At 37.7% G+C, this 25,551-nt stretch overlaps 3 protein-coding genes across 4 annotated transcripts; 1 reads left to right on the top strand and 2 right to left on the bottom strand.

Moving 5' to 3' along the window:
- On the bottom strand, positions 1-3,846 carry LOC122298702 (ankyrin repeat-containing protein At5g02620-like). The gene is made up of 5 exons (XM_043108571.1): positions 3,754-3,846; positions 2,868-3,376; positions 2,394-2,558; positions 846-1,282; positions 1-726 (listed from the first exon to the last, which is right to left on the bottom strand). The coding sequence occupies exons 2-5, from the start codon at positions 3,367-3,369 to the stop codon at positions 1-3; spliced, it is 1,830 nt and encodes a 609-aa protein (XP_042964505.1). The 5' UTR covers positions 3,370-3,376; positions 3,754-3,846.
- A 1,668-nt stretch (positions 3,847-5,514) lies between these two features.
- LOC122298703 lies at positions 5,515-9,495 on the bottom strand. The gene has a single exon (XM_043108572.1). It carries the CDS (start codon positions 9,493-9,495, stop codon positions 5,515-5,517), a length of 3,981 nt encoding a protein of 1,326 aa, XP_042964506.1.
- Positions 9,496-16,146: 6,651 nt separating this feature from the next.
- On the top strand, positions 16,147-22,821 carry LOC122298614. Of its 2 annotated transcripts, none has more exons than XM_043108436.1 (5): positions 16,147-16,249; positions 21,050-21,382; positions 21,505-21,714; positions 21,863-21,961; positions 22,048-22,803. In XM_043108436.1, the coding sequence occupies exons 2-5, from the start codon at positions 21,134-21,136 to the stop codon at positions 22,177-22,179; spliced, it is 690 nt and encodes a 229-aa protein (XP_042964370.1). In that variant the 5' UTR covers positions 16,147-16,249; positions 21,050-21,133; the 3' UTR covers positions 22,180-22,803. The 2 variants fall into 2 exon arrangements, with proteins under 2 accessions (XP_042964370.1, XP_042964371.1); XM_043108437.1 differs by lacking the exon at positions 16,147-16,249 and having other exon boundaries at positions 21,050-21,170; positions 21,258-21,382; positions 22,048-22,821.
- The last annotated feature ends 2,730 nt before the right edge of the window (positions 22,822-25,551 follow it).

The following is a 25,551-nucleotide window of genomic DNA, read 5'->3' on the forward strand; positions in this document are numbered from 1 at the left end:
TTAACACAGAGGAATTGCTTGTTCATCCGAACCAGTTTGGTTGTCATTCTTAATTTCCGAAACAAGCATTGCTAACTTGGAATTGAAAAGCCTATTATTTGATCGGAAAAGGAACCTATTTGAAAGGAATGCTGAGCGGAATATATCAAACCAAAGGCCATAATGTAGGATAACAAACAAACTGATTGGGACAGCTGGTGCCGCAACAGTTATATGGATTGGAACACTTGTCTTGCTTTTAAAGACCAAAAGACAGGCTGCAGTGAATGCTATCAGCATGCCTACTATTGAGATTAAAAGCGTAGCAAGTCCCAACACCAACCTACGAGGTAATGATTTGAGGAAATCTTTATTTGTGTAGCGTGACTTGAGAATTGATAAGAAAACTAATATTGAAGACGAAGAGAATAACATAGCCACTGCATCTGATATGAGGAATATTGTAAACCAGTTATTTTCCAAAAAGATAGGAATGCCTGTTTCTTGATTGTTGCCACCAGGTACTGTGAAGGCAGCTGGGAAAACCACAGTGGCAATCAGTGCTGCCACGAGCATGCAAGAGTTTGACGTGTTCTTCATCCACTTTTCACCATCATTTTGTAGTTTTTGATGGGTCTTCACAAATATATCCCTAGGTGTGCCTCCCCTTATAGTATGTCCATTCTCATCTATTTTATTGTCATTCAGCTCGTTCAAAGATGAATTTGGCACGATCTTTTCAATCTCCTGCAATAACTAATTACTTGTAAATTGTAAAATATTGAAAGGTCCCAGGAGACCATGCAACACGTGTGCGACGAGAAAAAAAGAAGTTGAAATGATATTTAACACCCATTTGTACGTACTTGAAACCACAACAACTCTCGTTGCATTTGTAGGGCTGCTCCTGAGACGATATTCAATCGATCTAAAGAAGGCAACTCTCCAACTAAGTGTAGCATGTTGTTTCTCCCTTTGGCACAACGGTTCGCAAGGTTGCGCTTCAAAACACCTATCTCATGTATTAAATTAAAAACATGCTCTTGTCGATGTTTAATAGCAACGTGAAATAAAGTTCCATAATCTTCTTGGTCAACTTGCCATATGAGATGAGGATAAGAGCGTATAAGTATAACTAGAAATTCAACGTTCCCTACTTTTGCAGCTTCAACAACTAGTCGCTTATGTTGGGGAACCACCGTTGACGAGAAATTTTTGTCTCCAAGGGCTTTCCAAAGGCGGTCAACTAATTGATGAGCTGATGCTTGCATCAAAGCTTTGTTGCAGAAGCGACCTCTGAAGCCTAATTAGGATTAAGAGAAGATTGTTAATTTGGTTAAAAGGAAATATTAATTATATATATATATATATGCATGTGACAAAAGAATTATATGAATTAAATGATTAAATTCATATTCTCATGAGTTATTAGTTATATATGCTCGATTAATTATTACATTCTGTGTCAAATTTTGCATGCGAGAATAGACACGATCTAGTACGTATGGGTCATGACTTAATTGCAACAGTACTTTAGTTCTTGATAATGGAGTACGAAAAATTAGCGATTAACAATTTATTTTCAGAGTCTCAGAGATTAAGTACGTCTTCAAATTTGATGACTATCGACCTTTTCTCAAATAGCAAATCGCACTGAAAAGAAGAATAAATACTAAAAAATATCTATACATCTAACGTCTATAAGTACTAACGTAGTTAAAGACATGAGATAACTTCCTAATGGGCGCAGCAGCTGTAGTACTGATCTACCACAACTTAGAATTAGGCACACATTTCTATGCACACTACAAGAAAATTGTTTATTTGCTACCAATTATTTTCAGTGAAATGACTATTTTCAACTCAAATGAGTCTGTTTTCATTGCAAATAATCCATTTCAAAACAAAAAATTGGTAAAAAATATCTGTTTTTCTTGTAATGGCATGATGAACAACAAAAAAAGAGCGAGTTGAACCGTCTATAGGAGATCAAGCGCAAGCAGCCCTACTAGCTAGCCTCTTTGACCTGCCCTTTATCCAAAAAAGGATAAAAAAAAAAGTGGAGAAAGGATTGCTAGGTTCTACGTACGCGTACCCAAAAAATCTGATATGCTCTTGCATCTAATGTGTACAAAGAAAACAGTAAGTATTAGAATTGTTTAAGACATTTCAAATACTAAATAGCTAATTATCTGATCAGAAATCATCCAAAGATTTAATAAGATGAAGTTATAAGATTTAACCCATTTTCTTGTTGTGCACTAGTAATTTGCATTTCAAGGTGACTTATACTAACTTTTCATTAAATTGTTATTATTGTAATAAAACAACTTGCCGGAAATATATATATCCATATATATAAATAGAGACACATGACAAGTAAAGTTATTGGTTTGGGTTGGAAATAAACTAACAGGAGTTTAACCATCTTTCCCATACTGATGCCTGACTTTTGCTACCAATTTTCGAAGGTTTTCTGGCCAACATTTCCAATGAAATCCAAAGACACTTCTCCTCTTCAAGTGTTTTCTTCTCTTCAGGTACTAACTTTAGAGTATTCAGTATTTTGAGTGCCGTATCTGTACATAAAAGCCATATTAATATGATCATTTTCTTATATATATATATATATATATAAATATGGTAAAATCTCTATGATATACTTTTTAAGAATTAAAACTTCTTGATCATGAGGTCAAACAAAAGGTAATGGGTATTGAAAATAATTATGTCGTTGTTATGTAGCCTATTTTAAGTAACTACCATATAATTGGTTAATATAAGAAGTTATTTAAATTGTTTGATATTACAAGAATAGAATTGCTCATAATAATTAATTGTCTCAAACTGATGATTCCAAGTAAAGATGCGTATATAGGACGACATACCATACAAATCACTGGAAATAGCAGCGGTAGCGAGCTCCATGCGATCCACATAAGCCAAGTCTTCAACAGGAGTCACAGAGTATAAATACGACACCATGTCTCTATTTCCAGTTAGTATTGCCTGGTAAAGTGGTAAAAGTTCGATCTCGTCATTGGGGTGTTTCAACGGTAAATTGTTGTTCTTTTTCACCATCACCTCTGCAATTGTTACGATTTCTGACTGAGCGGCAAAATAAAGAGCAGTGAATTTGTTGGTAGCTCTCATTGCTAATTCTTCCGGCATCATCAATCCCACGAGTTCTTTTACAAAATTGGTACGTTTTGCAGCTACAGCAACGTGAAGAACAGTATCTCGGTCTTCTGTTAGGGGGGCTATAACGGAGTTTGGATGGCTCTGAATAAATGCTTTAGCAGCCTTCCAGTCACCTAGTAGGGCAGCTCGAAGGAGAGGAGCATGAATGGCACGAGATTGAGATAATGAGATATCATCACCCTGTTCCATTATTTTCCTAACAATATTGAAAATTAGAAGAATTAATACGATATGACGTATGTATGCATGAGATGCATAATTAGGTGAATTAATAATAGACAATATATGGTTGACGATTGCGTTAAGAAAAAAACAGAAATAAAAATCTCTGAAAAATAAATTAATTTTCTATTTCGAAATACATTCATGGTCATGATTTTGAGCCAATATAGTTAGCATAAGAACAATCTAAACTGCTAAACCTTCGCTCTAAAGAATTTTTGAAGCGGAATATTTACTCGCATCGATTGCAGAAAGTTAAAGAAAAGAAATCGGGGAAGGCATGATCATGACAAGAGATAATATTGGTGATGTGCTGAAGAATATTTATGCGAGCTGGTGAACAACACTTACAGCTTCTATTCTAGGCGCATTTAGAAATTGATGAGCTGGCTTCAGAGAGACTGCCCGTACTCCAAGGAAATGAGGTTTTTGATACTGATCTCAACCTTGCACCAGGGCTTTGGTGCAAAGAATGGATTAGATTTATAGATCGACGTCCTAGCGATCATGATATATTACAATGACTATATTGTCCAAATTAGAATACAGAAGAAAACACGTTATTGATTCTTTACCCGCCCCCAATTAAGTAGTTTGTAAGTTTGTCTTTTTCTCGTTTTTAGAAGAGTAATAATAATCATTTTTACAGCCACTAGTTCACTCTAAATCAAAAGTATTATTTTAAAAACACGTATTATTTTTATACTTTTTTTATAATTAAAAACTTCTATGTGTTATATAACGATGCTGCTTTTGGCCATCTGAATTTAACGCTTAGATGGATTGAGTATACCACGTAGCACTGCCATATCTCTCTCTCTCTCACAGTACACACACACACACACATATACATATATATATATATATATAAAAGTAAAACTCGTTTTCTAGATCTTCCTTTTTATCACCCATATAAATTTGTTATTATTATGGCAAGCATCTGCCAATTGATAATTTATTTACTACAAACGATTATCAAATCCCTTTATATACTAGTAGAAGATGTTACGTGCCTAAGACACGTATGTCCAGTTGAATAATTTTTTTTTTTTTTTTAACAATGCACCTTTTTAATTTACAAAATTTTCACAAGTAAAAATATTACTTTTTATTCGATATTTGATCTGATTGAGCCATTTTTCTCAAAAATTAATTTTTTCAAATAAAATCAACAGTACTTGAAGGACTATTTATATAAAGTTGATTTTGCATATTTTCTAAATTTTTAATATATTGTCATTTTCAATATATATACTTTCAATATTACTGTAGGGCTACCTACCGAGATGGTAACTTTATTTATCATTTTTTAATCACAACTCTAACTATGTGCATCCATCTTTTTCTTCTCTCAATGACACCGATCTACATTTTTTATTTTTTTTGAAAAAAAAAAATTGATGAGTAATTAGCTAGTTAGACACTTTTTATGGCTAGCAGTTGGCGATTTATTTTGTCTTTATTTGAAGTATTGTGGATCATGTATATTTAATTCGAGGACTGACTGATGCTCACTTCCTAAAATTATATAATATTGAATTTAATTTCACAGTTGGTGATCACTGCAGTACTTGGGATTTAGAATAAAACAATATTGAACTTTATCTATGTGCATTCTTATTTCAGTACTTTCTTATCTCAACAACCTCTCTCTCTCTCTCTCTCTCTCTCTCTCTCTCTCTCTCTGTTAAAAATATTCAAAGTTAAAGGGCAAAGAACAAAATGAAAAGAGGAAGCATTGCTTATGGAACAAATTGCTTTTCAGATTAAAATAAACCTCTTTTTAACTGAAAAAAGAAAAGAGGAAGCACTGATTTTGCTGGAACAAATTGATTTTTAGATTAAAATAAGCCAAAATCATTCAAAGTTAAATGGTAAAGAGAAAAAAGAAAAGAGGAAGCACTGCTTGATCTGCTGGAATAAATTGATTTTTAGATTAAAATAAGCCAAAATCATTCAAAGTACTTTTTTTTTTTTTTTTTTTTTTTTTTTTTTTTTTTGAAAAAAGTCAGGACCCCATGTACGAGAGGAGCCCCTATCCCAATTTTATTAAAAAAACCCTCACTTTTGGCAGAGGAATACCTTTAAATACAAATCCCACCCAACAAAAAATCATTTCTCTCTAATATAAGCCATCCCCATCCTATCAAGACGAATTAAACCTCTAAGCCGTGTATACTGAAAATCCATCCCAAAAAAATCTATATTCTCCCCCAAAGTCCCCTTCTTTGCTAGAAAATCTGCAGCCATATTTGCTTCACGAAAAACATGACAAAAACGAGCGTTAATCTCTATGGAAATGTCCCTTATCTCTTCCCAAAAATCCCACAAAAACCAAAGACGACAAATACCAGAGGCCAACCAACTCAAGACAACCTTAGAATCAGATTCTACTATAACGTCATGCAGACCCAAATTTTTACACAACCTCAGCCCATCTAACAAAGCACGACATTCCGCCACCGTATTTGTAGCAACCCCATAATGATGCGCAAAGCCAGCGATACATCTTCCAGAACAATCTCGAATAATACCCCCACCCCCTGCATCTCCTGGATTCACACGAGCCCCACCATCAACATTCAATTTCATCGTACCCCTCCTCGGCAATTCCCATTTAACAAAGGACACATGTTTTTTTTTAATAGGGATAATCGGCACCTGTAAACCTTCCATAACTAGGAAATCATGTCGCTTCGTAACCTGAAAAAACTTCAAATTTCTGGACATATTAAAGATAATAACTTTCACTTGTCTAATAATAGCATTTACCTTAAATGTATCCCCTTCCATCCTTGCCGAGCACCTAGCTTTCCAAAGACACCAAGAAATAACAATGGGCATCACTCCACGAATCCAACCCGCTTGACTAATTTTTGCAGCTCTCCTCCACCAAAAAACCATCATCCCTTTCCAATTTCTGATCTGTGGCAACCTGATTTGACAAATATTAGCAAAATATTGCCAAACCATTTGTGCGTTTAAACCCTCACACATAATATGCTGCAAAGTTTCAGATTTTGACTCAATACAACAGTGGCATTTAGAAGCTAAAGGAATCCCCAACCGCTGAATGACATCATCCGTTGGCACTACTCCTCTTTTTAATCTCCAACAAAGAAAAGACATTTTTTTAGGAATTTTATCAAGCCAAAGCCACCTCCTCCACTCACATAACTCTCCCCGTTCTCTACATATCTCCCAAGCTGATTTTGTTGTGAAGTTGCCGTCCCAGGAAATCTTCCAAATAATAGCATCTGCCCTTGGTCTAAGCCTCACATTAGCCACAAAAATCTGCTGCATGATATCCGACGACACCAGCTGACTTAAAACGTCCAGCTTAGGCCCCCTCTCATCAAATACTTCAGCAACCTGCAGGTGTTCACTTCCCACAACCGGACACAAGTCCTTCAACGGACCTCCCCCTAGCCAATTGTCCATCCAGAAATTAATATTCCCAGCCCCTATCAACCATTTAGAATTCAGCAAAATTCTTGGCATCACCTCCATAATCCCCTTCCAAAACCGAGACCCTTTATTCTTACTCATTAAATTATAAACATGGTCCCGGCGAAGATATTTTTCCCGGAAAAAATCTGCCCATAGCGACACCCCCGTAACCAATTTCCATCCAAACTTCATAAAAAGAGATTGCTGCACTTCTACCAAGTCTCTAATGCCAATACCACCCTCTTCCACTGGCTTGCACATCTGATGCCATGCCACCCATTTACGTTTCTTATTTCCCAGCGAAGACCCCCAAAGAAAATCTGAAAAAATCTTGTTAATCATCCCAAAAACTGCCTTGGGCACTTTTACAACTGACAAAATATGAATAGGCATGCTATTTAAAACATGCCGTAAAAGCAAAATCTTACCACCAAACGATAACATTTTACTCTTCCACCCTGCAAGTTTTTTTTGAATTCTAGCCAAGATGCCATCAAATAAAGAAATTTTCAGTCTTCCCAAATATAACGGAACACCCAAATATACACACGGCCAAGATCCTTCTTCAAAACCGGAAATACCTTTAAGATCATTTTTTCTAGCCAAAGACATATGAGAAGGGAAAAAAATTGTAGACTTACTTGGGCTAATTAATTGTCCCGAAATCTTCTCATAACGATGAAGAGTTGCCATTAGCCTTCTCATAGACATTCTCCCACCATTGGTAAAAATTAAAACATCATCCGCATAAAGCAAGTGAGTGACAAGAGTACCTCCCCCTGGATGAAAAGGTTTAACAATCCCATGACTGAACTTCTGATGTAACATGCGCGAGAGGAGCTCCTGCGATAAAATAAACAAGTAAGGTGAAAGAGGATCTCCTTGCCGTACACCCCTCGAAGCCTGGAAAAATCCTTTCGAACATCCATTCAACATGATAGAATAAAAAGGAGAAGAAATAGTGTTGAAAACTAAATTTCTCCATTTTTCCGAGAAACCCAGTCTACGTAAAATTTCAAGAAGAAATTTCCAATTCACCCGATCATACGCTTTTGCCATGTCCAGCTTTAACATCACATTACCTCCTCTCACCTTCCTGCTCAACCCTTGAACTAATTCTTGTGCCAATGCCATATTATCAAAAATGCTCCGACCTGGAATGAACGCAACCTGTTCCTTAGATATAATTTTGTCAAGAATAGGCGCCAGACGTGACGCCATAATTTTTGTCATAATTTTATAAACCACTGAACATAAACTGATAGGCCGAAACTGACCAAAACCCATAGGTTCTTCCACCTTCGGAATCAACACCAAATTTGTCGCACCAAAAAATTTAGAGAAAGGGTTACCTTCAAAGACTTCCTTGGCCATGTCAACAATATCAGCTTTCACAATATCCCAAGCCAAAGAAAAAAATGCAGCTGAGAAACCATCTGGTCCTGGACTACTATCCATAGGAATAGACCGAATAGCCCTATACACCTCCTCTTCCGACGGCAACCTACACAAAGCATCATTCTTCGCATTAGTAACAACTGGGGATAGTAACGCCAACTCAGGATCCTGAACACTAACATTAGACCCTGTGAAGAGGCTCTGATAAAACTGAACAGCCTCTAGATGCACTGCTTCAGCCGACTCTAGTGCTCTACCATCCTCTAACACCATTTTGTCAACAATTTTATTTTTTTTCTTCACCCTCATCGCAGCATGAAAAAACTTAGAATTGGAATCCCCCTCAGCCAGCCACTTGATGCGAGATTTTTGACAAGCTAACATCTCCTCCCGATTCACCCATTGTAAATGAGCCTTTTTAGCTTGTACCATCTCTTCTTCCACCTGCAAAGAAAAATTTGTAACAAGATTTTCCTCAAGGCGTTGAATCTGATTTTCAAGTCTATTAATCTCCACCTCAACCCGACCAAAGACTTCCCTATTCCATTTTATCAGCACATGCTTCAACCTTTTTAATTTTCTACTAACCCGCACCATGGCACATCCCTCCACATACTCACCCCAACTCTGCTCCACCAAAGATAAAAACCCATCATGAGATCCCCACATACGTAAAAATCTAAATGGCTTCACAATAGAAATATTCTTCTTAAACAAAAGAAACAGCATAGGAGCATGGTCCGAAGATGACCGAGGAAGATAACTGTAATTCGACCCCTCAAACAAATTAATAAACTGCATATTAACCAAAATACGATCCAAACGAGCCCAAATACGCCGTCCTCCATTCCGCCCATTACACCAAGATAGTATGTTACCACAAGAAGGAGGCTCTATTAAAGCACAAACATTAATCAAATCATTAAACTCAGCTTTACCCCGAGGAGCCTTAAAAAGGCCCCCAATCTTTTCGCTATCCGTGCGAATAATATTAAAATCACCCCCAATGAACCAAGGTTGTCCCTGCGGATCTTGTACCCTGAGATAATCCCATAACTCGACTCTTTTTTCCCGAAAACAACTAGCATACACGAACGAAGAGAAAATACGCGTTGACCCAAACACAAACCAACCAGAAATAGCTTGATCAGAACAAGCCGTCAACTGAAAATCCACCTCAGACGCCCAAAACAACCAAATCTTACCCCCCACTTCAGCATTATTCACAAAAGAGGGGAAGCCCATCCATCGTGCCCATCGACTACATTTATTTTTATTCAAAAAAGGCTCTAAAATAGCCACCACCAATGGTCGGCTTTTATTTAAAATATGCCGAAGTCTAAACTTTGACGAAATAATACCCCTAATATTCCAAATCAATATAGACATAAAAAACTCAAAGAAATTTTTTGGAACGTGTACGCCGTTCCAACGCAACAACAGATTTTTCTTTTCTCAACCCCTTTACCTTTTTTAGAGGTACATGCATGTCTGGATCTGAGTCAAAAACCTTTGCAGCCAGTTCATTTAACTCATCATCTTGATCACCTTCCGACCCCGCTCGACCAGAATCCCTTGGCTCTAACCTTTCCGAAATCAAACAATCGCCATCTCTATCCATACCCCCAAGCTCAAATTCAATAGACTCATCTATCATTCTCAGAATACTTCTCGGTGCTGAAGTGTTAGAACTGTGCAGAGCCTCCGAACCTCAATCTGAAGACTTATCATCTTCCACATCACTCCATTTTGCTGGACTCCTATACGGTGAGTGGATCGGCAACAAAATTTCCAGCACCCCCTCCTGCTCCAACCCCTTTTCCCGAAAGCTTCCGTCTGCTCTCCTTTCCACCTGAGGCTCTACATAACTGTCAGCCCCCATCTGCTGCACCTTCGTTTTATCAGTACCCAAGATCTACGCTCCACACGGAACACCATCTGTTTGAATCATATCACAAAAAGTCCCCTGTTTTTCCGAAATCCATACTGGTTCCGCCGTGTGTAATACTGGTACCTGCTCTTCAACCCGATCAAACCCAATGCCCAGCGGAGAGATAAAAATGATAGGGACGTTCTCTTCAACCTTCTCCTTTTGCCGTTCAGAAATTTTTTTCAAGATCACCTGCCTCCTAGACGCCGAACACTCACCTTTCTCAACCTGCCTATTGTTCTGAGCAGATATTTTCCGGTTAGATACGATTTCCTTCCACACAACCTTTCCAGAAGTAACCTGTCCTCCTCCTCCCTGAACCTCCTTTTTCCTCTTGCTCATGCCATGCCGGTTACACTTATCTTCCGTGTGCCCCTGTTTTCGACAAGAACAGCAAAAACTGGGGACCGATTCGTAGAAGATTTCTTGGAAGTGATTAGTCTCCCCATGTGGAGCACCCAACCAGAAAGATTTTCGTAAGGAGCTGGCCACATTAACCTCCACACAAATACGAGCTGCTTCCGGACGTGTTACACAGGCCGTTGCATTATCCCTCTTCAAAAACTTTCCAATTCCATCACCTATGCTCCGTAAGATAGACTCCTGAAAGAAATTTGGTGGAAGTCCAGGTAGAGACACCCAAACCGGAACCCAAGGCGAGTCTTCTTCTTCAACAAAATCAGGGGACCAATGGAAAATCATTCAAAATACTTAAATGGTAAACAACAAAAAGAAAAGAGGAAGCACTGCTTCTGCTGGAATAAATTGCTTTTTAGATTAAAATAAGCCAAAATCATTCAAAGTTAAAGGTTAAAGAACAAAACGAAAAGAGGAAGTTCATTTCTTTGCGTGTATTTTTGAGACCCACTAATTTTGTCGACAAGTTCATCTATTTTTCTTAACAGTTCCTTCATATTTCTTCTTTTAGTTTTTTGTCTGTTTGTTTTGGTTAATATTTAGAAATATTGACATGTGGTGAGACCCTCAGTATAGGGAGCTGTGCTCCAGGCCTTGGATTCAGGTGCTTTTCCTTCATCTCCTAATCATACCTATATCACTCTTATTCCTAAGAAAAAATGTCCTTCTATTGTTGTTAACTATAGGCCCATTAGTTTGTGTAATGTGGCCTATAAGCTTATTTCTAAAGTTATTGTGAACCGTTTGAAAGCTGTTTTACCTAGCATAATTAGGGAGAGTCAAAGTGCCTTTGTTCCTGGTCGTTTAATTACAAATAATGTGTTAAGTGCTTATGAATTGGTGCATTTTTTAAAGCATAAAAAGAGAGGAAAACAAGGGTATATGTCCTTAAAATTGGATATAAGTAAGGCCTACGATAGGGTTGAATGGAGTTTTCATCAAAAGGTGATGGAGGTGTTGGGGTTCCAGCCTGGTTTTATTTCCTTGGTGATGTTTTGTGTTAAAACGGTCTCTTTTTCAATGTTGGTTAATGGAGAACCAAAAGGGCCAATCTCACCTACTCGGGAGTTGAGACAAGGGGACCCTTTGTCCCATTATCTCTTTCTCTTTTGTACTAAAGGACTTACCTCTTTGTTGAATGCAGCTGGAATAATAAATGAAATTTTTGGACTCAAAATTTGTAGGAATGCCCCTAACATTAATTATTTTCTATTCACATATGATAGTGTTATTTTTTGCAAGGCTAATGTGGCAGAGAATAGGATGGTGCAAGTTGTGTTAGATGTTTATAAATGTGTTTCAGGGTAGAAAATTAATAAGGAAAAAACTTCAATGGTCTTTAGCAGGAATGTGGGGTTGGAATTACAGCAAGAGATTTGATTATTATGGGATAATGGTGAAATTCAGCAATATGTGAAGTATCTTGGATTATCCCTTATGGTGGGTAGATCAAAATCAAGGGCATTTCAATCTATCAAGCAAAGAGTTTGGAAAAAATTACAAAGTTGGAAGGAAAAGTTGTTGTGTCAAAGGGGTAAGGAGATTTTGTTAAAGGCTGTTACACTATCGATTCTGACTTATTCAATGAGTTGTTTTCTTTTGCCTACTAGTTTTTGCTTAGAGTTAAAGGGTCTAATGGCTATATTTTGGTGAGGACAAAAAAGGGAGGAATGAAGGATTCATTGGATTAGTTGGCAAAACATGTGTGAAGGAAAGGTTAGAGGAGGAAGGGGTTTCAAGAATCTTAGATGTTTCAACCTTACTCTTCTTACAAAGCAAGGGTGGCGGTTATTGCAAAATGAGGAATCTGTTCTTTACAAACCTCTCAAAGCTAGATATTTTTCTAAATCCAATTTTATGGATTCTAGCTTGGAACATTGTCCTTCATATACGTGAAGGGATATTTGGGAGGCTAAGAGATAGTTGAGGGAGGGATGTATATGGAGGATTGGTGATGGGAAGACTGCGAAATTATGGCATGATCAATGGGTTCCAGGTCATAGGCCATTGGGTTTTAAACTTGAGTCAGAGTTGCAGCACAGGGATGATGTAGTGGCCTTTGTTATTCATGAGGATAATAGGGGGTGGGGTCTTCACAAGCTTAGAACTCTCTTCAATCCGATTTTATTGGCTGATATTATGAAAGTCATGGTCTTTCCAGAAGGTACAACTGACAAATTGATTTGGAGTCAAGAAAGAAGTGGGCAATTTTCAGTGAAAAGTTGTTACAAGCTTATTATGTCCCAATCTGGTTTGATACAGTAGAATCCTCTTTAATGTGGAGACAACAGAGACTATGGAAAGCCTTATGGAGGTTTCCAGTTCCTAATAAAATAAAAGTATTTGCATGGAGGGCATGTAAAGATAGTCTACCCTCAAAGGATAAATTGGTACAAAAACAGGTGATCATAGTAGCTACATGGAGATTTTGTGTGCATCCTGTTGAGGATCTATTACATGCATTATTTGGTTGTGGCCCATCTTCGAGATTCATGGGTTCAGTATTTCCCTTCTTTGGCTAATTTTACACCTATTAATTCTTTTGAGTTGGCGATGACTATTGTTGATGGCAAGGATCTTAATAACTTGGCTTTATTTTCTGTCTTGCATGGAGTTTCTGGTATAGGCGAAATAAGTTGGAGTTTGATAATATTTATTTAAGTCCCTGACATGTAATCACCCATTCTTTGGGACTTCTCAATAATTATAAATTTGTTTCTGTTAAATCCCAGGCTCAAACTCGACCTCACTTCAGTTGGAAGCCTCTTCCTCCTATGGTACTTAAGCTCAACTCTGATGGAGCTATGTTTTCAGATTTTCATAAGGCAGGGACAGGTGTTATTCTACGTGACTCAGTTGGGAAAGTCCTAATGGCTTCTTCTAAGCTTGAATTAGAGGTGGCTGAACCAGAAACAATTGAGTTGATTGCTATTTCCAAAGGGATGCAATTGTGCTCCACTATGGGAATTTCGCATATTGAAATTGAGAGTGATTGTTTGCTGTTAGTCCAAGCTTTGCAACAAAATAATATGTTGAACTCCATGCTTGGTAATCTGTTTACTGAAGTGCAAAGATTGTGTAGTTGTTTTACAAGTTGTTCTTTTACTCATGTGTATAGAGAGGGAATATGGGCAGCACACCAACTTGCTAGAAATGCTTGGAGAGTTGAGAATATTGAAATGTGGTGGGATTGTATTCCATACTTTTTTTCTTAAACCTTATGGTTTGATAAATATTTGTAATTGTTTATCTCAAATGAAGATATTTGTTTCTATAAAAAAAAAAAAAAAAAAAAAAAAAAAAAAAAAAAGATGTTAAAGAGAAGTTTTTTTTTTTTTTTTCTAGCAGAAACAACTAGTTATCTGGTTGAAGAATTAGAATTTTAACACAGAGTGAGAGAATGATGGGTCTGCAAGTTAGTTCTCTTTGGCTTTCTTGGTGGGTTTGGTAGCTTTGGTTTCCATTCAGGGTAATGCGGACCTAGTTGAGGAGAAGCGAGCTCTGCTTGACTTTGTGAACAACTTCCCCCACTCTCGCTTTCTCAACTGGAATGAGAACTCACCTATGTGTCATAGTTGGACCAAAGTGACTTGTAATGAAGATAACTCTTGCGTTATAGTTGTCTAATTGCCCGGAGTTGGATTTCATGAGAGAAGATGGGAGACAAGGTAGAGGGGGAAGGGGGAGAGGCGTGGGTTCTGTGGGGTTTCATGTAGGCTCAACGACGATGATAGCAGCTTCGATCAAGTGAGGAGGGTCCTAATTTCCATCTCGGAGAGGAGTGAGTGGGTGGAGAGGGGGCTGGGTTTCATGCAAGAGGATGGGAGTCAGGGGAGAGGGGTGTGGGGTTTCGCGTAGGGTGCAGGGGCACGAGATTAAAATGGAGAGTCTATTTGTCAATAGCTCATAGAGGGCTATTATTTGAGGTTTATTAGACCAGTCTGAAGTTATTCTCAATCAAATATATTCAAAATCCCCTACAAGATTAAAGCGTAGTCCGATTCTTTCGAAGTTTGGTAGTGATCACTAAATCAAGGTAATTAATATTCCTGCTGATCACATAACATATGTCACATCTTACTTTATCTGTAGTTCCAGCAATTAAACAATAACAAAAGCTATCAACCACATTAACGCCTTTGCCATTCCTTGGTCTTTGAATAACTGTTGAGGATACTAGCATGTGCCATAACCTAACCAGTGATAATATAACAAGGATACCAAAAGAAAGTCAGTACATAATTAATCATAAACAATATTTAAATGAAAATCCAAAAGATGCTTTGTTTATTCATCTATAATGGCATAGCATAAGAAAGTAGAACTGCAAGAAGCATAAATATATTACTAATGTTGGATCTGGGTTGGACGAACGATCAAAAATCTTATGGTGGAACCAATTATAGAAAAATAAAATGATCATAAAAATAAAATGTAGCTCGATCGATCTCATGATTAAATCCTCATCATTGGATTAGATCTAAGAATCCTAAGATGAAGGGTCTAGATTAAAACCCACCAACCCCTAGTTGTTTCCCTTCTTTTTATTCTTCCTTCTCTCTCTCTCTCTCTCTCTCTCTCTCTCTCTGATTACCCTCCCCCACCGACGCCTTCCCCTTCCCTCGCACGACACCACTGTGGCCAACAGTCGCCGTTGCAGTATTGACGGTATCACCCCATGTCGGACCCCCATCTCTGACTGTCTTTTTCTCTCTCCCTCAGCCATGTTGAAACCCACATCATTTCTCTCTCCTCGATTTCTCTCTCACATCACCTCTCCTCAGCCAGCCTCTGCCGCACGTCGACGGTACCATTAGTAAGCCGTCAATGGCGACTTCCTCATTGTAGGTCCTACTCTCTCCCTTCCCGAAGCCCTCTCTCTTTATCTCTCAGATCTTGTTAGATCCTTGTATCGCCACCAACTAGGCTTAGTCGTGTCAGCTCCAACGCCATTGATCTCCCCATGCTGACCACCCATGTACGATTGCAAGCCCTTTCCCTTCCCTTGGTTCTCTCTCTCTCTCTCTCTCTCTCTCTCTCTCTCTCTCTCTCTCTCTCTCTCTCTCTCTCTCTCTCTCTCTCTCTCTCTCTCTCTCTCTCTCCCCTACACCACCATTTTTTTTTACTATTCCCATTGAAATTAGTAGTAGAAGCACATAGCCATGGGCCATATTAGGACAGACCTGCTTCATCACCTTTAGCAACTATCACTCTACATTACAAGAAAAATAACTATTTGCGGCTATTTTTATTTCCGGCGATAGAAATATAGTTGCAAAAAGCCTATTTTTAAACTCCGGTAAAATGTTTGTGTCAATTTTTTAAAAAAAAAAAAAGCCGCAAAAAGCATTTATTTCTGGCGATTTTTGGTCGCCAGAAAAATATGGCTGCAAATAATCCATTGTGTAATTCTATATTGTCATAAGAGTTTTTTCCTCTGTTATTAGTTTTTTATTACGGCGACTTTTTGTATTGTTAAGGCGAATTTTGGGTCGCCTCAATAGGTTTTATTCCCTTATTACCGCGTATTAATTTTCCCACTCGGACCCATTTCCCTGGCTCTCTCTCTCTCTTCGACGATAACACGGGGATTTCTGTTCATTGCTAGCGCCGTCGTCTTCTCGCCATCTTCTCGCCGCTGTCTGCTCGCCGGTGAGTTTCTTTTATGCTTCATCGCTCGCTCTCTCTCTCTCTAGCTTATTTGTTTCTCTGTGCCGCTTACTCTCGCTCGGATTGCTTCTAACTTTGTGGTTGATAGATGTAAAGAGTTTAGTTGTTTTACGTTTTTGTCTTTGATTTTAAAATGTACCTCTCGAGATTATTATTGATAGGATTGTCTTGTTTGCTTGTAAAAGTGGAAAAAATGGGAAAACTTATTCGTGAATTTGGTTATGCTTAAGCACGATTGTCCTGCGACTATGGTGATGTAAATGCATATGCAATGCATTTAAGCAACACCCTGAACCAACAATAAGATTCAAAGAAGAAAAGAAAAATTAAATGGAAACTGGAGGAGGTCGTACCTGCCAATGTGAAATAGGTAACTTCATGCTTAGATGAGATAAACCTCCATTGGCCACACCAAGATTACCTTCACTATTTTCAAAATCTATAGGATTCACTTTGTGAGGCATAGTTGAAGATCCAATCTCCCTGGCCTTGGTTATCTGTTAAAAATTTCAAACCTGAAACATGTCAATTTTTTGCAAGGGGATAACTTAGAATCATCCCTTCATAAATTAAAATTTACATCAGATGCTAGCCTGCTTAAAGTAACCCAAAGATATGTAGCCCCATACATCCCTATTAAAGTCAATCAATATATTGTTGAATTGGATAATTGCATGAAAAAGTTTTGCCATATAGTCATGAGTTTCTATCTGCAGAACAAGCAGAGAAATCAATCAGAAGCATGATAAATGCATAGGTAACTTAATATCCATTCAAAAGATTTGCCATATAGTCATGGTCTACTAGAGATTCCATGGAAAGAATTTTCCAAAAGCAGTTGGTAGGTTAATATTATGAATCTATAAAAGTTGTTTCCCTTCTCTATAAACTTACAAATTTACAGATTAAACAAGATAGCAAGTGAACCAAATACCAAATACCACACATGTTTACTTTGAAGGAAAAAGAGTAAGAAACATACCTGAGTGATGTAGGGATTGAAACTCCCCTAAAACAGAGCAATCTTCTAGCAAAGCACTTTTATTTTGGATGTATGTACTACCTATTGTTGTTTAGGATTTTTCTCTAAGTTGCCTTCACCCGAATACCCTTCAAACAAATGAGATATTAATATAATTTCTTGACTAGTTTAGATATGAATATATTTTCTTGAGTAGCTCAATAAATAAAAAAATAAAAGTAAAAATCCTTAACTGGTTGAATGATGAGTGATCTCGGCAAATGGGCACTAGTATAACTTTGTGCTCTCTTGTACATGTATAAGGCCATCTTCTAAGGTAGTACTAGGAACGAATGAAATAATAGATCAAATTAGAGAGATAGAAAAAGGCAATTAACTAAAACTGTTCTTCTGCAACAACAAGCTGTTGTAAATCTAAAAGTTTGGGTACTTGTAACTTCAGCAAAGCACTTTTATTTTAGATGTATGTACTGCCTATTGTTGCAGAGGATTGTGGTATGTACTACCTGTCAGTAGAAATGTTTGGTGTCAAGGAGAAAAAAAAATCAAAATACTTAAAATATATTTTAGCTTATTTAGTTTTTTGTGCTGTGTATGCTTGAAAAATCTCAATGAGTGTAGTAAAGGTAATATGAGAAAATTTATCTGTGCTAACAATCCCAAGCACTGACACTTGTTTACAATATCATGAATTGGATTATGGTCTGGTGATGTTGTATGTCCATTAAACACTCAAAACCACTTTATTAACAAAATACACAACACTCACTTCCCTCACTCAAGGAGACAGTAATACCAACTTTTTTATGCTACCCAAGGTAATTCTCTAAATCCCCTTAAACCATTTGGTGGATATTAATAAAGGAATCAAATCTCTTAGATTTGAACAAATCATATTATATTTTCTTCCACTAACACCTTTTACTTTTCTCATTTTGACTCCCTTTTATTTATTCTCTCTCTCTCTCTCTCTCTCTCTCTCTCTCTCTCTCTCTCTCTCTCTCTCTCTCTCTCTCTCTCTCTCATATATTTTTATGAGTTTTGCTACATACAAGCAGAGTCACGCACTAATCTGTGTATCAATACTGATTTATTCATACTTACAATTTAAATTAACACTATTTTCAATAAAATCTACTTTTTGATCAATCACATTATGTGACGCCCCCAAATCCCCACGCCCGAACACGGGGAAATCGAGACATCCGGAAGGTGACAACCCGGGTCACCATCCTATCGACGGGTGCCAAGTGTGTGCAAAGGCAACAAATGTGCACGAAAGAACACGCAGCGGATAACGAAAGTCATAACTAAGTATCAGAATTTTTCTTAACGTAATACAAGCTGTTTAAAACGTACATAGATAAAATATTACAAAACACAAATACAGTTTTAAACCAAATATAAAACACAGCATCAGCAGCCCGGCGGAGCCGCATCCTCGGGCTCAGCCTCCTCCTCTTCGTCCCCTAACTCTGCACCAAAAGCTACGGAACCAAAATGGTACCGCAGGTAAGTAAAACCCAAACACTACCAGATAAAAACACATAAAACTCAAACACGATGCATGAAACATGCCCAATGCACAAAACCCATAAAACACCCGTTTTCCACACAAGCCAAAAACCCATTTGGCCTCTCAAACCATTAACCAATTTTAACCGCGTGCACCATGACCTCCCCTAGGGGGTCATCCGCACACCCTGGCTCCAGTGCCACACCGCAGAGTACCACCACGCATGTGACACCTAATGAGCGATGCCCAGTTCCGTGCCCCGCACGTTCGTAGCCAAGCATCCTCTAGCCCTCACCAGCAAAGGGCCACGGAGTCGGTGCGTAGGGCGATGCCCGGTTCCGCGCCCGGCGCGTTCGTAGCCAAGCAACCCCTAGCTCCCGCTCCCGTCGTCTAGCGACAACTCAGGGGACATCACTCAGTTTATTCCGCTCCCGAGTGACCAGAGGAGCTCCACCGGGATAATAACCCATCCCGGCTTGGGCTCGTGATACACACGCACCCGTAAAACCACTCACGCCAATACACAGGTTTTTCACACAAATCCACAAACACACGTGCATGCGCCATGTAATGCCATAACAATGCATAATAAAATAATCCAACAATCATAAATCAAATAAACAAGCAACTCCGTCCTCCATCCATCCGACCCCCGAAACTCATCGGACTCAGTTCGGAATCAACAACCAACAACAATAAATAATTGAATGAGCAATATATATTAAAATCTGAAAATAGGGTTTGAAAAATACTTACAGCGCTATACGGTAATTTTAGAAAACAAGCGGCGTTGCAAACGGCGGAAAAACAGCAACGTCACAGTGAAAATTCATTGTGGCCGTGGGTTGTGAAAAACCTACTTTTGAACGGGGACAAACTAGGACACGAGATTGATAGGGTATGGTCTAGGGATGGTTGTGAAGCTATTGGAAGTGATGAACGGCCGTGGGTGGCGGCGGAATCGCCGGAAATGGCCGAAAAACCCAAATCGGAAACTAAGCTCGTAGGAGCTGTTCCGGTGGTCGTTGGAGGCCGGAAATGGGTGGGTTAGGACGGCAAGGAGTCGGTGATGAAGTGGTGAAGAAGTGGTGGCCGGAGGTGGAGCGACGGCGGCGGATCGGAGCAAAATCCGTGCGCCCTTCTTAGAGCTTTTCCGGCCAAACGACCGGCCGGTTGGGGGTGGGCTTTGGAGGGGTGGTGCACCGGAGGGAGGGGAAGAGAATGGGACCGGTGGGGGGCCCAACGGTGGCCGGACGGCGGCGGTCTGGGCTGTTGAAGGGACGTCCGGCGTGAGGGAGAGGGAGGAGAGAGAGAGAGAGCTCGGGGGGGGGGGGTTCGGACGCGGGGGAGAGAAAGAAAAAAGAAAAGAAGAAAAAAAGAAAAAAAAGAAAGGAAAAAGAAAAGAAGGAAAAGGAAAAAGAAAAAAAGAGAAAAAGGAAAAAAAGATGTGAAAAGAAATGAGGTCCAATCCTCATTCCGGGAAAACGAAGCAAACCGCCGAAAAAGATTAAAAACTACAAAAACAACTAAAAGAAATAAAACACAACATCAATTAAATTAAAAACCAATTTTAAAACGCAAATAAATTAAAATAAATAACTAATATATTAATTAAAATAAAAATAATTATTTCAGCGAAAATACGCTCAAAAGCGGGTCATCACACATTACATTAGTGCACAATTGTACTTGCAACTATATTTTTCCTATTTTTATTGTTTTTGGATGACGGTCAGGGATACCCCTGAGTTTCCAGCTAATATGTATCATTTTTTAAAATTTTAAAAAAAAAAATTGTGATAAGAATGCAAGTATTCTCTTATACATGAGATTGAAGATGAATGCAAATCAATTATAGTCTAAACAAAATATAGAGTATTTGCCAAAATATAGAGGATCGACAGCACCACAGCACGGCAGGTGACTTTTTCTAAGAGGAGGAAGGGACTTTGATTACGCCAGCCCAAGGTTTCTCTCCCTCTCTCACTCCTCTTTACTTATAGAAGAACATATATCCTGTTGAATGTACTACGATACATCAAATAAAAGAAAAAAATACTACAGAATCATACGGTTTCTGCATACATAATCTCAGTAATAGTAGTGAGAGCTGTGATAGAAGGAAAGGAAGAAAGGACATTATTTTCAGTAATAGATTCCTTTTAATAGCCAATAAATTAGCTTTCTTCGACTATGATGTCATTTGATTTTTTTTATTACATGAGCGGGACATTATTGAAGTATTCATTCAAGTTTGTGTGTATATTAATTTTCCATATTACAGATTTTGAGCCTAGACTGGTATTCTGGGATTGAAAGTATTAAATGCATCGGACGTGTAGACCTTACACTTGATGGATTTGCGGATATGGTTCTATTACCAAGTGCTGGTAGAACGGAGAATGGTACCATGTCTCTAGTTGTATTGACAAGTCCTGGAAAACTGCATATCTATGACAATAATTGCTTGTCTGCCTTAATTTCTCAAAAAGAGAAAAAGGCTTCTGCAGTTGCATTGCAGTATCATATGATCATACCCACTGTTGAACCATACATGATTGTGGCGAAGCTTGGATTGGTTTCTAGAGATGGGAAGTTCTCAAAGGTTCTGTCTGAGGTACTGCACATTTGTTAGCACCACCCTGGTATTAATGTCAGTTTCCAATTAAATTTATAAACTTCAAATACATTGATACACATCATCATCCATTGTTGATTATATTTTTGTTGTTTGTTTAGGCTGCCTCAGCTGCAAAACTTTATGCAGCACACACTCCAGATATGGGAGGTACAAAGTGGCCTCTAACTGGTGGTGTTCCCAATCAGCTTCTTGACTCTGAAGATTATCACATTGAGAGATTATACATAGCAGGTTACAAAGATGGATCTATTCGAGTATGGGATGCCACATATCCAGTCTTGTCACTTATTTATCTTTTAGGAGCTGAGGTTAGCAAGTTCTTTTTAGTAATATATACTTTTAATTTTCAAACGTAATAGAGAGCTTAGCCCCTCTGGCTTTGAATGGTAATCAATAATTCTGTTTACTGTTTAGTTTAGAAAATGATTACGATAGAAGTTATATTGCATATGACAGGTGAATGGCATCAATATTGCTGGTACAAGTGCATCAATATCAGCATTGGATTTCTGCTCTGAAACTTCAAGTCTTGCCATTGGCAATGAATATGGTCTGGTATGAGTTAGTGTTTTTCTGCCTTATTTCTAAAGCAATCAAGACTTCATGTTTTAGAGATTGTTGTCACTTTTGATTGTATGTAGGTTCTCCTTTACAAACTAATGCGTAGTTTAGATGATACGATTTTGCACTTCGTGACAGAAACTGAAAATGAAGGTTTGGCTTACTGTACACAGCTCTGTCTTTGTATCCCTTTCAATTGTCAGGTAGGATAAGTTCTTCATTTAATAGTTTGCTTGAAATTAACTATACAAAAAGGGAGCAAGCAAAGGTGTCGATTTGAAGGCTAGGATGAGAAATAGAAAATTAACTTTTTTATAAATAGTAAAAGATTTTTTAAAAACCTCAAAAGTACACAGGATGTATGGGACTTTTGGGGCCTTAAAGGCCTAGAGTCTAGATAGAGAGCTTAAGAGTGAAAACGGTTGACCTAGCCAACCCAAGTCGTTAAGGATTTCCAGGGTTGAGTGGTGGGAATGTCAAAGGACTCACCGTCGCGTCTTTCCAAGGTTGTGTGTAAGATGTGTGATTTGAGCACAACACAATTATCAGTCTAGTTAATCCATATTAAGGTTGCATATCAAACTGACAATCTTCTTTCCTGGTGGCCTAAACTCAACCTCTAGCTGAGACCTATGAAAGTTTAACTCCCAACTGCTTCCTTTACAAATTATGATTTAAATATGATTAGAAAATCTGCATGCATAGTTGGTATAGAAAACATGTACGAGAAAAATCAACAACATTGTTGAATACTTATACTTTGATTTATTGCATTTTGCATTCTATCTGGTTGGTTATGCATGCTAGCTAGCTTGTGTTTGATGACATCTCTAAAATCTTATGACTTATTTTTTGTTCTTATTTCTCACATGATTGAACCAAGATATCAAGAAATATAGAGCAAAAACATTTCAGAAGTTGTCAAAAATTGATGGAATCAAAGTTAAACCCATATAAAAAATAAAAATTCACTTGAAAATTTATATTCCATTGTGATATGTTGGATGGTTTTATGTAAAACTTAAAACAATGACAGTGCAGTGGTGAATTTCAAATATGTACTTTGAGGTTATATGAATGATGTTTCAAGAAAAAACTGACTTTCTCCAAATATAGTATTTTTTTTTTTTTGTTTATTAAGAAGCAAGTACCTTTAAGTTTCAGGAAAAAAACAACTTATGAATAAAAAAAACATATACAGTTTTTAAACATTTCTAGCGAAAATATTCCGCCGGGAAAAATTTTCCCAAACCAGCAACTATTTTCGGCTACAAAAAGTAGCTGCAAATAATTATTTCCGACTAAAAAATATAAGCGGAAAAAAAATGGCCAAGTCAACCAAGCCAGCATTTATTTGCGGCTTTAAACAAGTAGCCGCAAATATATATTTCCGGCTAAAAAATATAGCCGGAAATAATTTTGGCCATGGATGATGGATCTTGGCAAAAACTATTGCGATAAAATTTTATTAATTCATGGCTATTATTATTGTCGAAAATAATGTGTATTTCTGACTATTCTCAAAGTAGCCGGAAAAAATTTTACTTGGCTCTTTAATAGCGGCTATTTGTCGGCAACTAGAAATAGTGGCTAATAACTAATAGCGGCTAACTTAGGTATTATTTCCGGCGACTTTTGCTGCCGGAAATTGAACAATTTCCTGTAGTGAGCTAGGACAAAACTTCTTGGTATATATGCTTAATCGCCCCCATTTAAAGCAAAAAGTTGGTAGCCTCTAGTATTTAAACTGGAGCCAAGTTTGTTTTCCATCAATAGTTAAGAAAGTAGCCCTAATCAAAGCTTTGGTGATGTCCAATTCCATCTTCAGTTTTAAAAACTTCCCCCAACCAAGCCCCCATTGGTCTACATTAACTTTCAAAACTTTCCCAACACATTCCCCAATCTAAAAACCAACTTCTTGCGTCATACATGCCAATGGCATGTTGTGAACTTGCAACCAGAACACTTCATTTTTAAAGGGGATATTGTTTAGTGATGAACCACCCTCAAACTACTGCAGGCATAAAAGCCATCAATCGAAAGACCATGGCCTACCATTGATAACCCTCCGCATGTCTTCTTCTTTATAAAATTCAATCAAGTATTTATTCTCCCCTATGTCAGTATATTGCAGCTAGCCTTCAGTCTGCCAAATCTTTGACATCGTCATCTTGAATGCTTCTTGGTTGATAGCTTTGCCAGCTATGACCATTGCAAACAAACAAGATTCCCTCTTGACTTTGCCTGGTCCAGTATAGTAGAAGACGACTTCCTTTCTTTTCTAAGACTGTACTTCTGATATCCTAATTACTTAAGTTTCAAAAGGAAAAGTTAAAGAAGTCACTCATGTAGTTTTATATATAAAAATTTATGAGTTTTGTTACGTACAAGTAAAGTTGCGTACTAATCTGCATACAATATTGATTCCTTCATATTTAAGATTTAAATTAACACTATTTTCAATAAAATCTACTTTTTGACCAATCACATTTAATTGGTACCCATATTAGTACGTAGCTATAGTTGCAACTAGATTTTTTTCTAAATTTAATGCGTTTTGTAATTCTCTACTGCATCCTCTCTCGATCTGGACGTGAGAATCATATCAGCAATTTAATTAGAACCAACCTCGTCTGTTCAGATAAAAGTAAAATAAATACAGAAAATGAAAGTGGGGGCGAATGTTAATTTGAAGGTTAGGCTAACTCATATCCAGTGGGCAAAGAAAAGTGAGAAGAAGTTTCCAACTGCATGCCGGAGGTGAGTAGTACTTGGGGATCGGTTTTCAACTTTCACAAAACTAATATTCTAGTTTTCATGTTTTTACAATTCTAAGACCTCTGTCATTTTCCTTTAGAAAAATAGAAAGAGGGTTGCATCAGTGTGTCAGCTCTCAGTTAGTACTTGATGTGGATATTGATTCCACTTATTAACCAATCAAAGACTAACATCGCGTGGATATTTAATGTTTTATGTGATTTAACATCACGCAACATGATGAATGAGGAGCGAGCTTTTGATCACATGGTGAGACATTGCAATTTTGAACAACCTTCTTGTTCCTGCTTAAGTAAGCTGTATTAACCATTATCCAAAGCCTTTACATATTACATATATATTTAGAGATTTGTGGGATTAATATTGTCATCAAACTGTACGTGCTTATTTTATTTTATTTTTTTAAAGAAGAGCCGGTAGCCGCCCACATAGCAACCAAGTCCAAAGTTTATTAAAAAACCCTCACTTGTGGCAGAGGAATACCATAAACATTCTCAAACAAATAAATAAAACCTTACTTCTCTCGAATACAAGCCATCCCCAACCGATCCATATGGATCAAAACTCGCAAATGCAAATTCTCAATTCCTAAGCCAAAAAAATCAGAGCTTACACCATGTGTTCCTTCCTTTGCCAAAAAATCTACTATAATATTTGCTTCCCGATAAATGTGTCTAAACCTTGCATTGATCTCCATAGAAATCTCCTTTATCTCCTCCCAAAAATCCCTACTTGAATTATGATTTTGAGAATTTATAACATGAGAGAACCATCAAGATGGGTGCGGTTTAATTTTATATTTTACA

This window comes from Carya illinoinensis, chromosome 16, assembly GCF_018687715.1.
Source record: "Carya illinoinensis cultivar Pawnee chromosome 16, C.illinoinensisPawnee_v1, whole genome shotgun sequence".
NCBI classification, from domain to species: domain Eukaryota; kingdom Viridiplantae; phylum Streptophyta; class Magnoliopsida; order Fagales; family Juglandaceae; genus Carya; species Carya illinoinensis.

Excerpts from the sequence above, each read along its gene's own strand:
- LOC122298703 (XM_043108572.1), bottom strand. The coding sequence starts at position 9,495 with ATGGGCTTCCCCTCTTTTGTGAATAATGCTGAAGTGGGGGGTAAGATT.
- LOC122298702 (XM_043108571.1), bottom strand. The coding sequence starts at position 3,369 with ATGGAACAGGGTGATGATATCTCATTATCTCAATCTCGTGCCATTCAT. Across the intron at positions 2,559-2,867 it reads TATTTCCAGTGATTTGTATG|ATACGGCACTCAAAATACTG; the intron begins GTATGTCGTCCT and ends TTTTATGTACAG. Across the intron at positions 1,283-2,393 it reads GGAAAGATGGTTAAACTCCT|GCTTCAGAGGTCGCTTCTGC; the intron begins GTTAGTTTATTT and ends AATCCTAATTAG.
- LOC122298614 (XM_043108436.1), top strand. The coding sequence starts at position 21,134 with ATGGTTCTATTACCAAGTGCTGGTAGAACGGAGAATGGTACCATGTCT. Across the intron at positions 21,383-21,504 it reads TCTCAAAGGTTCTGTCTGAG|GCTGCCTCAGCTGCAAAACT; the intron begins GTACTGCACATT and ends TTGTTTGTTTAG. Across the intron at positions 21,715-21,862 it reads TTTATCTTTTAGGAGCTGAG|GTGAATGGCATCAATATTGC; the intron begins GTTAGCAAGTTC and ends TGCATATGACAG.